General features: G+C 46.4%; 1 protein-coding gene across 1 annotated transcript in view; it reads left to right on the top strand.

The window, feature by feature from the left end:
• The first annotated feature begins 9,041 nt into the window (after window positions 1–9,041).
• The window catches only part of REEP5 (receptor accessory protein 5), a 40,123-nt gene continuing 36,594 nt past the window's right edge, over window positions 9,042–12,570 (top strand). Inside the window, exons 1-2 of the mRNA XM_019027320.4 lie at window positions 9,042–9,314; window positions 10,139–10,232. Coding sequence (XP_018882865.1) covers window positions 9,197–9,314; window positions 10,139–10,232 — 212 coding nt within the window. The 5' untranslated portion in view covers window positions 9,042–9,196. The remainder of the gene's footprint in view (window positions 9,315–10,138; window positions 10,233–12,570) is intronic.

Genomic DNA, 12,570 nt, shown 5'->3' with positions numbered 1-12,570 from the left:
AAAAATAAGCAATTTTGTTTCACTACTTTGTACCTTGGAAAACACTACTCCTTTAATCCTCAGGTACTTAGTGACCCCTGACTCCAACAAAATATGCTGTCAGCATCTTCATACAAATTGTCTAACACAAAATAGGTGCTCAGTATACATTTTCTTTTCCTCCTTCTTTCCCATAGTCAAATTGTTGATGAAAATGTGCTCTTATTTTTGCCAGAGTATTTTGATTTTCACAGATACCAAATCCTTGAATCAAAGGAATAAGAGAAGATAGTATAATTTTGGGCATGAACTCTTGTTAGTGTCTACTTCATTGATGTATGTGCCCTTCAGATAGGCACTCTGTGAAGTGCTTTACGTGGAGTATCTCATTTATTCCAACAATTATATGAGGTAGATACTAGCATTATCTTTGTTTTACAGGCTGAGAACAGTGGGGCTTTTGGAGGTTGAGAACTTTCCCAGGAGTGCACAGCTAGTAAGTAAGGGATCCAGGGTATCTGCTCCAGGGCCTGTGCTTTGACCCTGTGCCATGTCCTGGGATGGCACTTGATGTGAGTGAAAGGACTTATACCAGTTGTCTGATCTCAATATGTTCATTCTTTCCAGGGAACTTGATGCTGGTTATGGGTCCCCCATGTAAGGCTAGTGTAGTAGGCAGAATAATGACTTCCATCCCCACCCAAAGATATCCATGCCCTAATATCCAAGCCTGTGAAGATGTTACTTTGCATGGCAAAAGGGACTTTACAGATGGGATTAAAGTTATGTAGACTAATCAGGGAGATTGGCTGGGTGCGGTGGCTCACACCTGTAATCCCAGCACTTTGGGAGGCTGAGGTGGGTAGATCACGAGGTCAGGAGTTCGAGACCAGCCTGACCAACATGGTGAAACCCTGTTTCTACTAAAAATACAAAAAAAAAAAAAAAATATAGCCGGGCATGGTGGCGCACGCCTGTAATCCCAGCTACTCAGGAGGCTGAGGCAGGAGAATTCCTTGAACCCAGGAGGCAGAGGTTGCAGTGAGCCGAGATCGCACCACTCCACTCCAGCCTGGGTGACAGAGTACGATTTCGTCTCAAAAAAAAAAAGATCTGGGAGATTATCCTGGTACCTGGGTGGGCCCAATCTAATCACATGAGTTCTTAAAAGTAGGAGTAGAAGGCAGATGAGTGAGAGAGATGAGATGAAAGAAAAGGAACAGAGATTTGAAGTATGAGAGGGATTTGACTGCTGCTGGCAGTGGCTTTGAAGATGAGGAAGGAAATGGGGACTTAAGTCCTATAACCACAAGAAACTGAATTCTGCCACAACCCAATTAGCAAAAAAACATGAATCTTTCTTTAAGCCTCCAAAAAGGAACAAAGCCCTGCTGACGGCACCTTGATTTTAACCCAGTAAGATTGACACAGAGCACTGCAACATAAAAAATTTGTGTTGTTTTAAGCCATCAAGTTTGGGATAATTTGTTACAGTAGCAATATAAACTTAATACAACTGCTTAGTTTCTTTTTCTTTTCTTTTTTATTTTTATTTATTTTTTCTGAGACAGGGTCTCACTCTGGTGTGATCATAGCTCACTGCACTCTGGACCTCGCTGGCTCAAGCCATTCTCCTGCCTTAGTCTCCTCAGTAGCTGAAACTGCAGGAGCGTGCCCTCTTGCCTGGCTAATTCTAAAATTTTTCTTATAGAGAGGAGATCACAAACTCCTGGGCTTAAGAGATCCTCCTGCCTTGGCTTCCCAAAGTACTGGGATTACAGGCATGAGCCACAGCAATTGGCCTGGTCAGTTTCTTTATTTATGCTAACTATATTTACCTGATGTCTCATCACGAAAGGAAGTGGGCAAAATTGTCTGACTCCTTCTGGTCCTTCTCTCACATGAAAAGGAAAGCAAAACTTCTTGCCACCCTGTAGGCTAGGAGGCAAATGTGGATTGTTCTCTGTAGTTGGACCCATACCCCAGGGTGAGTGAAAGCCATATTATCCTGGTATGGAATCCAAACCCCAGGCTTTATCTGGAACTGGACTAACTGGTCTTGAGCATAGAGAAACAACCTATTAGTGACTTGTTTTCTCCTATTAGTCCACTGTGCAGATACCATTAGAGAAACGTCAAGGAGAAATAAAGGACACTTTTTTTTTTTTTTGTAAGATGGAGTCTCGCTCTGTGGCCCAGGCTGGAGTGCAGTGGCGCAATCTCGGCTCACTGCAAGCTCCGCCTCCTGGGTTCACACCATTCTCCTGCCTCAGCCTCCCGAGTATCTGGTACTACAGGTGCCTGCCCCAAGGCCCAGATAATTTTTTGGTATTTTTAGTAGAGACGGGGTTTCACCATGTTAGCCAGGATGGTCTCGATCTCCTGACCTCGTGATCCACCCGCCTTGGCCTCCTGAAGTGCTGGGATTACAGGCGTGAGCCACCGCACCTGGCATAAAGGACATTTTTAAACCTGGTGAGAAATCTCTAGATTTGTGTGCAATAGCAATGACATATTAGTAATTTCACATAAAAATACTTTGCTAAACTAAAGGATATTTCCATGTTGGTTTATTCTCAACTGTGAGCAGTAATTTTCTAAAAATCAACTTCCTGTTTGATAAGGGGAGAAACACATTAAAATGCTTTGTCCATATTTTCAGTAGAAAATGTTTAAGAATAGGACAAATGAGGTAAACAAAATGTAATTCAAATATATTCAATGAAACATGGTGATTTTCACATTTTATTTCCTTCAATGCTCTTTCTTAAATTACATTCAGACTCTACATTTTCCTCCCATCGTCTGGCAAGTCTGTGTCTCAGGTTTTGTTTACTCTGTCTTTTTCCCTTTTTATTCTGATGACATGTCATCATAAGCCTCCTGCAGCAGAGGGAGGGTGTATGTGCCAACAGGGCGGTGTCTGCAGGGGCTGAGGGTCTCCTGCCTGTCTCATTGGTGCCATACCAGGGTACCCTACAAATGCAGGGGTGGGGGAAAGGAAGGAAGAGATTACCTGACAAATTATGCTGTACCTCTTCTTCCTAACATAAATGAGTAAGAACAAATGCGTTTGATGACTTCAACTTGTTTTCTTACCCTGAAGAAACAGTTTGTGTAGAACAAAAGTGACCTGATCTGAGTTCTCCAGCAGAATTTTCTTCTCTAGCTCACAGAGGGTATAATAATAGTATTTGCCTCATCCCAAGTCAGTTCAACTTCCTCCTTAGAAACTGCCAAAGTTGGCCAGGCACGGTGGCTCATGCCTGTAATCCCAGCACTTTGGCAGGCTGAGGCGGGCGGATCACAAGGTCAGGAGATCGAGACCATCCCATCTAACACGGCGAAACCCCATCTCTATTAAAAATACAAAAAAAAAAAAAAAAAAAAATTAGCCAGGTGTGGTGGCGGGTGCCTGTAGTCCCAGCTACTCAGTAGGCTGAGGCAGGAGAATGGTGTGAACCCAGGAGGCAGAGCTTTCAGTGAACCAAGATCGCGCCACTGCACTCCAGCCTGGGGGACAAAAAAAAAAAAAAAAGAAATTGCCAGTGTCAGCCGGTACCAGGCCAACCTTCTTCACAGCCTCCAAAACAGATCTCATCTATCTAGTTCCCAGATCTAACAGCATCTGGCACACAGGATATATTTAGTAAATATGAGTAAGTGAATAGTTTGAGACCTTAGGCAAGGTTCTGGGTTCTTATCTTCTGCATCTCTTTCCTCTGCTATGAAAGAATCTAAGGTTTACAGTGTTGATGGGATAAACTAGGATCCCATACTCCCCGAATCTGATTGTAATTTACTAAAGGCAAGAATAATGTAATATTTCTCTATCTCAATTTTAGAGGCTGAGCATGATGGCTCACTCCTGTAATCCCAGCACCTTGGCAGCCTGAGGGGGGAGGATTGCTTGAGCTCAGGAGTTCAAGATCAGCCTGAGCAACATGGTGAAATGCCATCTCTACAAAAAATACAAAAATTAGCCAGGCTTGGAGGCATGTGCGTGTAGTCCCAGCTACTTGGGAGGCTGAGGTGAGAGGATGGCTTGAGCCTAGGAGGCAAAGGTTGCAGTGAGCTGAGATTACACCGCTGCACTCCAGTCTGGGTGACAGAGCCAGATCTTGTCTCAAAAAAAAAGAAAAAAAAAAAATTACACCTAGCTGTGTTTTTTTTCTTTCTTAAATTATTTAAACACTTATTTTGCATCAAGTACTCTTCTAAAAACACTCACCTAACCATGATGAGAACTCTGTGGAATAGGTACTATTTTTATCCTTGTTTTACAGATGAGAGACCAGAAGCACAGAGAGCTTATGCAACTTGCCCAAAGTCACATAGCTAAATGGTAGAGCTGGGATTTAGCTCATACAGACTGAATCCAGAGATAGAACTCCACACTATGCCTCACTATACTGCTTTGCCTCACCATTGGTTGAATGCTTGAGGAAAGAAGAAATTTGGAATCTATGTCAAGAGAAAATTGAAAAGAGAGCAATATTTACAGAAAGAAAGCCAAGGGCTGGGCACAGTGGCTCACATCTATAATCCCAGCACTTTGTGGGGTCAAGGTGGGAGGATTGCTTGAGCCCAAGAGGTCAGGGCTCCAGTGAGCCATGATGGTGCCGCTGCACTCCAGCCAGGACAACAGAGTAAGATCCTGTCTTGAAAAATAAAAAAATTTAAAAAAAAGGAAGAAAGGAAGAAATCCAAATGAACAGTATGTTTCTAGATATTCCATGCATAGTTAATGTAGTACAAATGTTGCCACTGCATGAAAGGTAGTGACAAAAACCTAGGTTGATTTGGATACCTAACTTAAAAGGATTTTGCTCCTTTGCTAAAATAAATAAATAATAAATAAAACAATCAAATTGTGAGGCTGGGTGTAGCGGCTCATGCCTGTAATCCCAGCACTTTGGGAGGCTGAGATGGGCGGATCACTTGAGCTCACAAGTTTGAGGCCAGCCTGGGCAACATGGCAAAACTCCATCTCTACAAAAAAGTACAAGAATTAGCTGGGTGTAGTGGTGCACACCTGTAGTCCCAGCTACTTGGAAGGCTGAGGTGGGAGGATGGCGTAAGCCCAGGAGGTGGAGGTTGCAGTGAGCCAACATTGTGCACTGCACTTCAGCCTGGGTGATACAGTCAAACCTTGCCTAAAAAAAAAAAAAAAAAAAATCAGGACGGGCACTGTGGCTCACACCTGTAATCCCAGCACTTTGGGAGGCTGAGGCAGGCAGATCACTTGAGGTCAGGAGTTCAAGACCAGCCTGGCCAACATGGTGAAACCCCATCTCTACAAAAAAATACAAAAATTAGCCAGGCGTGGTGGTGTGCACCTGTAGTCCCAGTTACTCAGGAGGCTGATGCACGAGAATCATTTGAACCTGGGAGGCTGAGGTTGCGGTGAGCCAAGATCATGCCACTGGACTCCAGTCTGGGTGACAGAGGCAGACTCCATCTCAAAAAAAAAAAAAAATCAAATTATGAATCACTTTAAGTATTCAAAAACAACCCCAACTTAATATACATACTGTACTCAGTAGGAAATTATACAAACTCACAACTGGTTTGAAGTTTACAGTTCAGTTATTCTGCTAAGCAGCTGTACTAGTTTCCTAGGGCTGCTGTAACAGTCTCACAAACTGGGTAGCTTAAATAATAGAAATTGAGGCCGGGTGCAGTGGCTCATGCCTGCAGTCCCAGCACTTTGGGAGGACAAGATGGGGAGATCACTTGAGGTCAGGAGTTTGAGAGCAGTTTGGCCAATGTGGTGAAACCCCATCTCTACAAAAAAAAAAAAAAAATTAGCTTGGCATGGTGGCACACACCTGTAGTCCCAGCTACTTGGGAGGCTGAGATGGAAGAATCGCCTGAACCTGGGAGGTGGAGGTTGCAGTGAGTGGAGATTGTGTCACTGCAGTCCAGCCTGGGTGACCCAGTGAGACCCTGTCTCTAAATAAATAAATAAAACAGAAATTTATTATCTCACAGCTCTGGAGGCTGGAAGTCCAAGATCAAGGTCTCAGCAGGATTGATTCCTTGTGAGGGCTGTGAGGGAATGATCTGTTCCAGGACTTTCTTCTTGGCTTGTAGATGGCCATCTACTCCCTGTGTTTCTTCACAGTCTTCCCTTTATATGTATCTGTCTCCGTCCAAATTTCACCCCTCCTTTTTTTTTTGAGACAGAGTCTTGCTCTGTTGCCCAGGCCAGAGTGCATTGGCTTGATCTCGGCTCACTGCAAGCTCTGCCTCCTGGGTTCACACCATTCTCCTGCCTCAGCCTCTTGAGTAGCTGGGACTACAGGTGCACGCCACCACGCCTGGCTAATTTTTTGTATTTTTAGTAGAAATTGGGTTTCACCGTGTTAGCAAGGATAGTCTCGATCTCCTGACCTCGTAATCCACCTGCCTCGGCCTCCCAAAGTGCTAGGATTACAGGTGTGAGCCACCGCGCCTGGCCAAATTTCCCATTTTATAAGGACAACAGTCACACTGGATTGAGGTCCACCCTAATGAGTTCATTTGAATTTGACTACCTCTTTGAAGACCCTATCTCCAAATAAGACCACACTCTGAGGTACTGTAGGTTAGGATTCTAACATGTCTTCTTTAGGGAGGTAGAATACAATTCAACCCATAATAGCTATGTAATATAGGGGTAAGAGCCTGATTCTGAATTCTAGCTCTACCACTTATTGTGATATGGGAACTCACTATATCTCATTTTTTTTCCTTAAATGAGGATGAAACAGGTAGCATCTTCCTCATGCAGTTGTGAGGATTAAATGAACTAGTCCACGTAACACTTGGAATACTGGGTGGTACAACACATGTTAGATATTCATTCATTCATTAATTCAACAAATAGTTATTGAACAACTACTAAGTGCCAGGCACTGTTCAATATGCTTAAAATATTGAAGCAAATAAAATAAGCAAAAATGTCTACCCTCATGGAGCTCATAATCTAGTGAGGAAAGAAAGATAATTTAAAAATAGAACATGGTCTGGCATGGTGGTGGCTCATGCCTGTAATCCCAGAACTTTGGGAGGCCAAGGTGGGCAGATCACGGAGTTCAAGACTGGCCTGGGTAACATAGTGAAACCCCATCTATACTAAAAACAGAAAAAATTAGCCGGACATGGTGGCACACGGCTATGGTCCCAGCTACTTGGGAGGCTGAGGTGGGAGGATGGCTTGAGCACAGCAGGAGGTCGAGGCTGCGGTGAGCTGTGACCACGCCTCTGTGCTCCAGCCTGGGTGACAGAGTGAGACAGTCTCAAAAAAAAAAAAAAAAAAAAAAAAAAGTAGAACATAATGCCAGACAGTAATAAATTCTATGGAGAAAAATCAAGCTAGAGACCACTGGGGGTTGCAATTTGAGATTAGGGGTACCATTTGAACAAATATCTGAATAATGGAAGGGGACAGTTAAATGGTTAACTGGGGAAAGATACTTTCAGATAGAGGAGGGTTTCTGGACTGTCACATTATTGACATTTGGGGCTGGATAATTCTTTGTTGTGGGGGCTGTCCTATGTGTTACAGGATGTTTAGCAGCACCCCTAGTCTCTAACCACTAGATGCTAGTTGCACTTGCCACCTCCTGCTCTCCTTGTGTGACAATCTGTTTCACAACCAAAGTATCTCTAGACATTGCTACTCCTCCCCCCAGGAGGAAGAAGGGGAGAGGAAGTGCTCCTGGTTGAGAACCACTGATATAGAAGAAAAGTGAACGAACGCCCAGAGGCAGGAATGGGCTTACCTTGTCTGAGGCACAGCAAGGAGGCAGGCAGTAAGGGAAGACATCAGAAAGGGGAGGGATGAACCATGTCACCTGTGACCCTGATGCCTTCCTTCAGGCAGATAGGAAGCTGCTGGAGGGTTGAGAACAAAAACATAGCACAACTTGACGCACATTTTAAAACAGATTCTACTGTCTGCCACATTGAGAATTAACTGTAGGTGAAAAGACAGAAGGAGACAGCAGGTTGTTTCATTTGTTCACTGATTTGGCTGGGTGGTGGTAGGAGCAGCTGAGAAAGCTGAGCTAAGAAGCTCTGAGGAAGAAAGGAGGAATGAGAATTAGCATAAAAGGAAAAAGCTAGGAGTGGGCAAGATAACTTTTTGCAGAAGTGGAAGGCAGTAGGGTAATTAAGTAGATTTGAAAGCACAGAGGGGTTGTGTAGGACAAAGACAGAATGTTGGGGGCCAGTTGTGGGCAGGGCATTGAATGCTCTGCTAAGGAATGGGAGCTCTAGTCTGTTAGGATAATAATACGGAGCTTCGGACAAAAATTCTGCAGCAGTGTGCAGAATAGGAGTCAGCAAGAGTAATTTTAGGAGTGTCTGGAAGTCATATGGGTGAGATAAGAGGAGCCTAGGTTTAGGTGGAGGAAGAGCATGGCCAACTCATTCTGAAGGAAGCAAAAATGAGCTCCTGCCCTAAGGCCTGGACCTTAGAATCTCCGTCTTCTTCGGAGTATTTTGAGTGTAGGAAGTGCAGAGTATATTGGCTCCACAGAGAGAATTTGGACACTTGCCACGGTATCAGACACCAAGACAACGCAAGCCCACCATGAAAAGATTTAATGCAGTTTTTTCTTGGAAAAGGTGTACCCCAGGGAGGATGGGTTAGATTTCTTCAAGGGTCTTTACAAGGCAACGATTGTCTGTAGGTGAGAAAAACTGCCAAGTTAAGGCAAAGAGGGAGAAAGCAGGCCTGCTTCCAAAGAGTTCTTTCACGATGCTTAAACATTTCAATTTTTTAGGTCAAAAATGCCTTAGCAGGTTTAGCACAGCAATGTAGGTGCCAAACTCATCGCACTAAATTGCAGGCGGGAGCAATAAGGCCGCCTGCCTCCTTTCTGTCTGCTTTTTGCAATAGTCCGATTTGAGAAGGGGACCCACAAGAGACACAAAATGCACGCCCCCACGCCACATCCTTTTTACCCCGCAATGGGTTAAGACTGTCAACAGGCAGGCCACCTCGCAGCGTCCGCGGAGTTGCAGGCCCGCCCCCGCCAGGGTGTGGCGCTGTCCCCCTGGCGCGGGGCGAGGGGGGAGGGGCGCGCGGCGGCCGGGCGGGGCGAGCGGAGGCGAGTGGAGGACGCGTAGACGCGCCGCGGTCCCCGCCTGCCGCTGCCCCGCCGCAGTCGCCGCTCCAGTCTATCCGGCACTAGGAACAGCCCCGGGCGGCGAGACGGTCCCCGCCATGTCTGCGGCCATGAGGGAGAGGTTCGACCGGTTCCTGCACGAGAAGAACGGCATGACTGACCTTCTGGCCAAGCTCGAGGCCAAAACCGGCGTGAACAGGAGCTTCATCGCTCTTGGTGGGTGGCCGGGGGTCGCCGCCGCTAGTAGGGCCACGGGAGCCGCCGCTGCCCCAGCTGCTGGGGAAGGAAGCAGGGAGAGGACTCGGGAAAGGTGGAGTCGGAGACAGACGGGACAAGCAGCATCCTTAGGGATCAGGCTGGCCTCCCGGGAAGCGTGGGCATCGGAGGACCCCGTCGGGGCTGCCCAGGCTGAGGGTCGCGGGGCTGGAGGGCAGCTGCGGCGCCGGGCGCTGGCAGCTGGAAGGGCCAGCGCTGACGTGTCTGCCCCGCGGCCCGGCGCCCTATTCCTGCTGTCCTGCGCGGTGGGCGCGGACGGCGGGGCCCCTGCTGGCGGGCGCGTTGACGGAGGTACCCGGTCCTACCCGGTCCTACCCGACCCTCCGTGGAGCTCCGCCCGGGGAGGGCGCCCCTCGGGTGGGCGGGGGCTGCTACTGCAGTGTGTGCGGGAGTCCGGGCCTCTCGGGACGCTCCCCGCTGAGCGCAGCTTCCCAGGCTGGAGCGCTGCCCAGCAGGCCCTGCGAGAGGGCGGAAGGGGGTGCCCCGGACCGTCCCGGGCGCCGGGGGTTGCTGCGCAAAGCGCTGGGGCCCCCTGCGGGAGGTAGGAGAGGCACAATGGTGGGGCTGCCTGGTATCCCCAGACTTCAAGGCATAGCCCAGCGGACGCGCAGGCCCAGCTTTCGTGTGGTTTGTTTTTCTCGCTCCTTTAATCGAGTCGAGAGGAAAACTCCTACAACAGGCCCAGCCTCGCGGTGTGGGCGGCGGCTGTCCCGCGTGAACGGCTCTCATGCTGCCCGACCCACTTCTCTCCTTGTGGTCCCCAGGTGTCATCGGACTGGTGGCCTTGTACCTGGTGTTCGGTTATGGAGCCTCTCTCCTCTGCAACCTGATAGGATTTGGCTACCCAGCCTACATCTCGTAAGTGACACACCCTGCAGCCGTCCCCTTCCCTTCCTCCATTCCCCCCCGCAGGGCTGCTGCAGTAGACTGCACATCCGCAATTCCCGGGAGAAAAGTGAAAGCTCGGCTGGGAGGGATGAGGTTGGACATAAGGGGTGGGGATAGTATTCACCATTTTGGAACCTTAACTTAATCCCTATCTCTTGACGATTAGCCCAGAGGTATTTTCATTAGATTATCCTGGTGACCAGTGTCCCCTCTCTTTGGCACACTAACAGGAAAGCGCTCCCACTCTGTCGTCCTGCCTTTACTGGTGGGAGGATCTCAGAAGGTACAGGGAGCTGAGCACTTCTGTCTAGTAATTATTTTAATGAGTATTTCACCATATATTTATGCACCTAGAGAGTAAAACCCTATCAATTAGGTCTTCCTTAATTCATAATTACGTTAATTGAGACAGTAGGGAGAATTTTCTCTTTTTCTTTTATTTTGAAAAAGCCACATGTTACAGACAAACTTGGGAAATGCTTACCCTAGTGTAAAAACAAAAACCTTTAAAAATGCTCCATGATATAGCTCCTTGGTTATATAAGTGAGTCATTTATATAATTGAGCTACTTAAAAAATGAATTTTTACGATTAGGATCTGAATTTATTACCAAAGTTTTTATTCTACAATGTGTTTATTTTTTTTAATTCTACGATTTTATTTTTCCATTCGTTCAAGTAGGAATTATTCCTCTCCAGAAATGAATTTTGTTTTGCTCTACAGTTCTTCCTAAGAAAGCCAGTGGTTTTTACCTTCATTCAGTTGGTCTCTGCTACTTTCTTCAACCATAGGGATAAAAATAAAGGAAGAAAAAATTTTCAACTAGGACGCTAAGACACTGATAACACATTATTACAGCTTGTATCTGTCACTAGTTAGGCTAGAATTTAGTCTATGACTATAAGGGAAGAAACATGTTTTAGAAGTTAGTTCTGATTTGAGCAATTAAACTGCAGTTACCTAGTAGTTGTTACTGTGTTAGTCCGGTACAGACACTTAGTCATACTCCAGAAAGTCTAGCTACATATAGCCCTGAGGCCTACCCCGGGCTCTGCTTTATGGAGGAGACTCAAGGAAAAACGGGACTGTGTGCACAGAATAAAGCATACAGACTCCCGTGAGCAAATATTCAGGCGGTCGGTGTTACATTAGTCTAATCAAGTCTGTTCATTGCATAACCGATATGATTGTGTAATTGTCCAAAAGAAAGAAAAAGTATTTGAAAATGGTGGTCTTTAGTAGCATCAAAATCCATGTTGTTTAAAGTGTGACCTGTGAACACTGTCTTAGTCTGCTTGGGCTGCTATAACAAAATACCTTAGACTGGATAATTTATAAACAATAGAAATTTATTGCTCACAGTTCTGGAGGCTGGGAAATCCAGGACCAAGGCACCAGCAGATTTGGTGTCCGGTGAGGGCTTGCTCCCTGCTTCAAAGATGGCATCTTCTCACTGCTTCCTCACATGGTGGAAGGGCCAACTGGCTCCCTCAAGCCTCTTTTATAAGGACACTAATCCCATTCATGAGGGCAGAGCTCTCATGCCTTTTTCTTTTCTTTTGAGACAGAGTCTCGCTGTGTATTGCCCAGGCTGGAGTGCAGTGTCGTAATCTCAGTTCACTGCAACCCCCATCCCCGGCCGCCCCCACCCCCGCCCCTCCCCCCTCCAAATTCAAGCAATTCTCCTGCCTCAGCCTCCCTAGTAGCTGGGATTACAGGCATGTGCTACAACGCCTGGGTAATTTTAGTATTTTTAGTAGAGATGCAGTTTTGCCATGTTAGCCAGGCTGATCTTGAACTCCTGACCTCAAGTGATCCACCTGTCTCAGCCTCCCAAAGTACTGGGATTACAGGCGTGAGCTACCACACCTGGCCAAGCCCTCATGTCTTAATTGCCTCCTAAAGGCACCACTATTTAATACTAATACATTGGGTATTAGGTCCCAACATATGGATGTTGGGGGAACACAACATTCAGACCATAGCAGTCACCTTCATTTTAACTATTCTCCATACCTCTTGTAACTCTTATGCTCCCTAGCCAGAGTTATTTTTTAAAATACAGGTTCATTTTTTAGCAAAAATCAAATGCCAGTCACATGTGTGGCACTGTGGTAGCACTTTAGATATGGCAAGAAATAAGGTAGTCATACTCTGTCCTTGTTGAATGAGCAGTCTACCCAGGCAAGAAATAGGCAAAGTAGTGACTGTGTGGTAAGCCCTCCAAAGTAAATAAACAGTTCTAGTAGAGAAGACCTGAGGAATGAGAAGGGGCCAGCCAAGAGCAGAGCCAGGGAGAGGGAGAAG

Source organism: Gorilla gorilla, chromosome 4 (genome assembly GCF_029281585.2).
Source record: "Gorilla gorilla gorilla isolate KB3781 chromosome 4, NHGRI_mGorGor1-v2.1_pri, whole genome shotgun sequence".
NCBI lineage: Eukaryota > Metazoa > Chordata > Mammalia > Primates > Hominidae > Gorilla > Gorilla gorilla.
The sequence above is the reverse complement of the archived record's forward strand: the minus strand, read 5'-3'. Positions and strand labels throughout refer to the sequence as shown.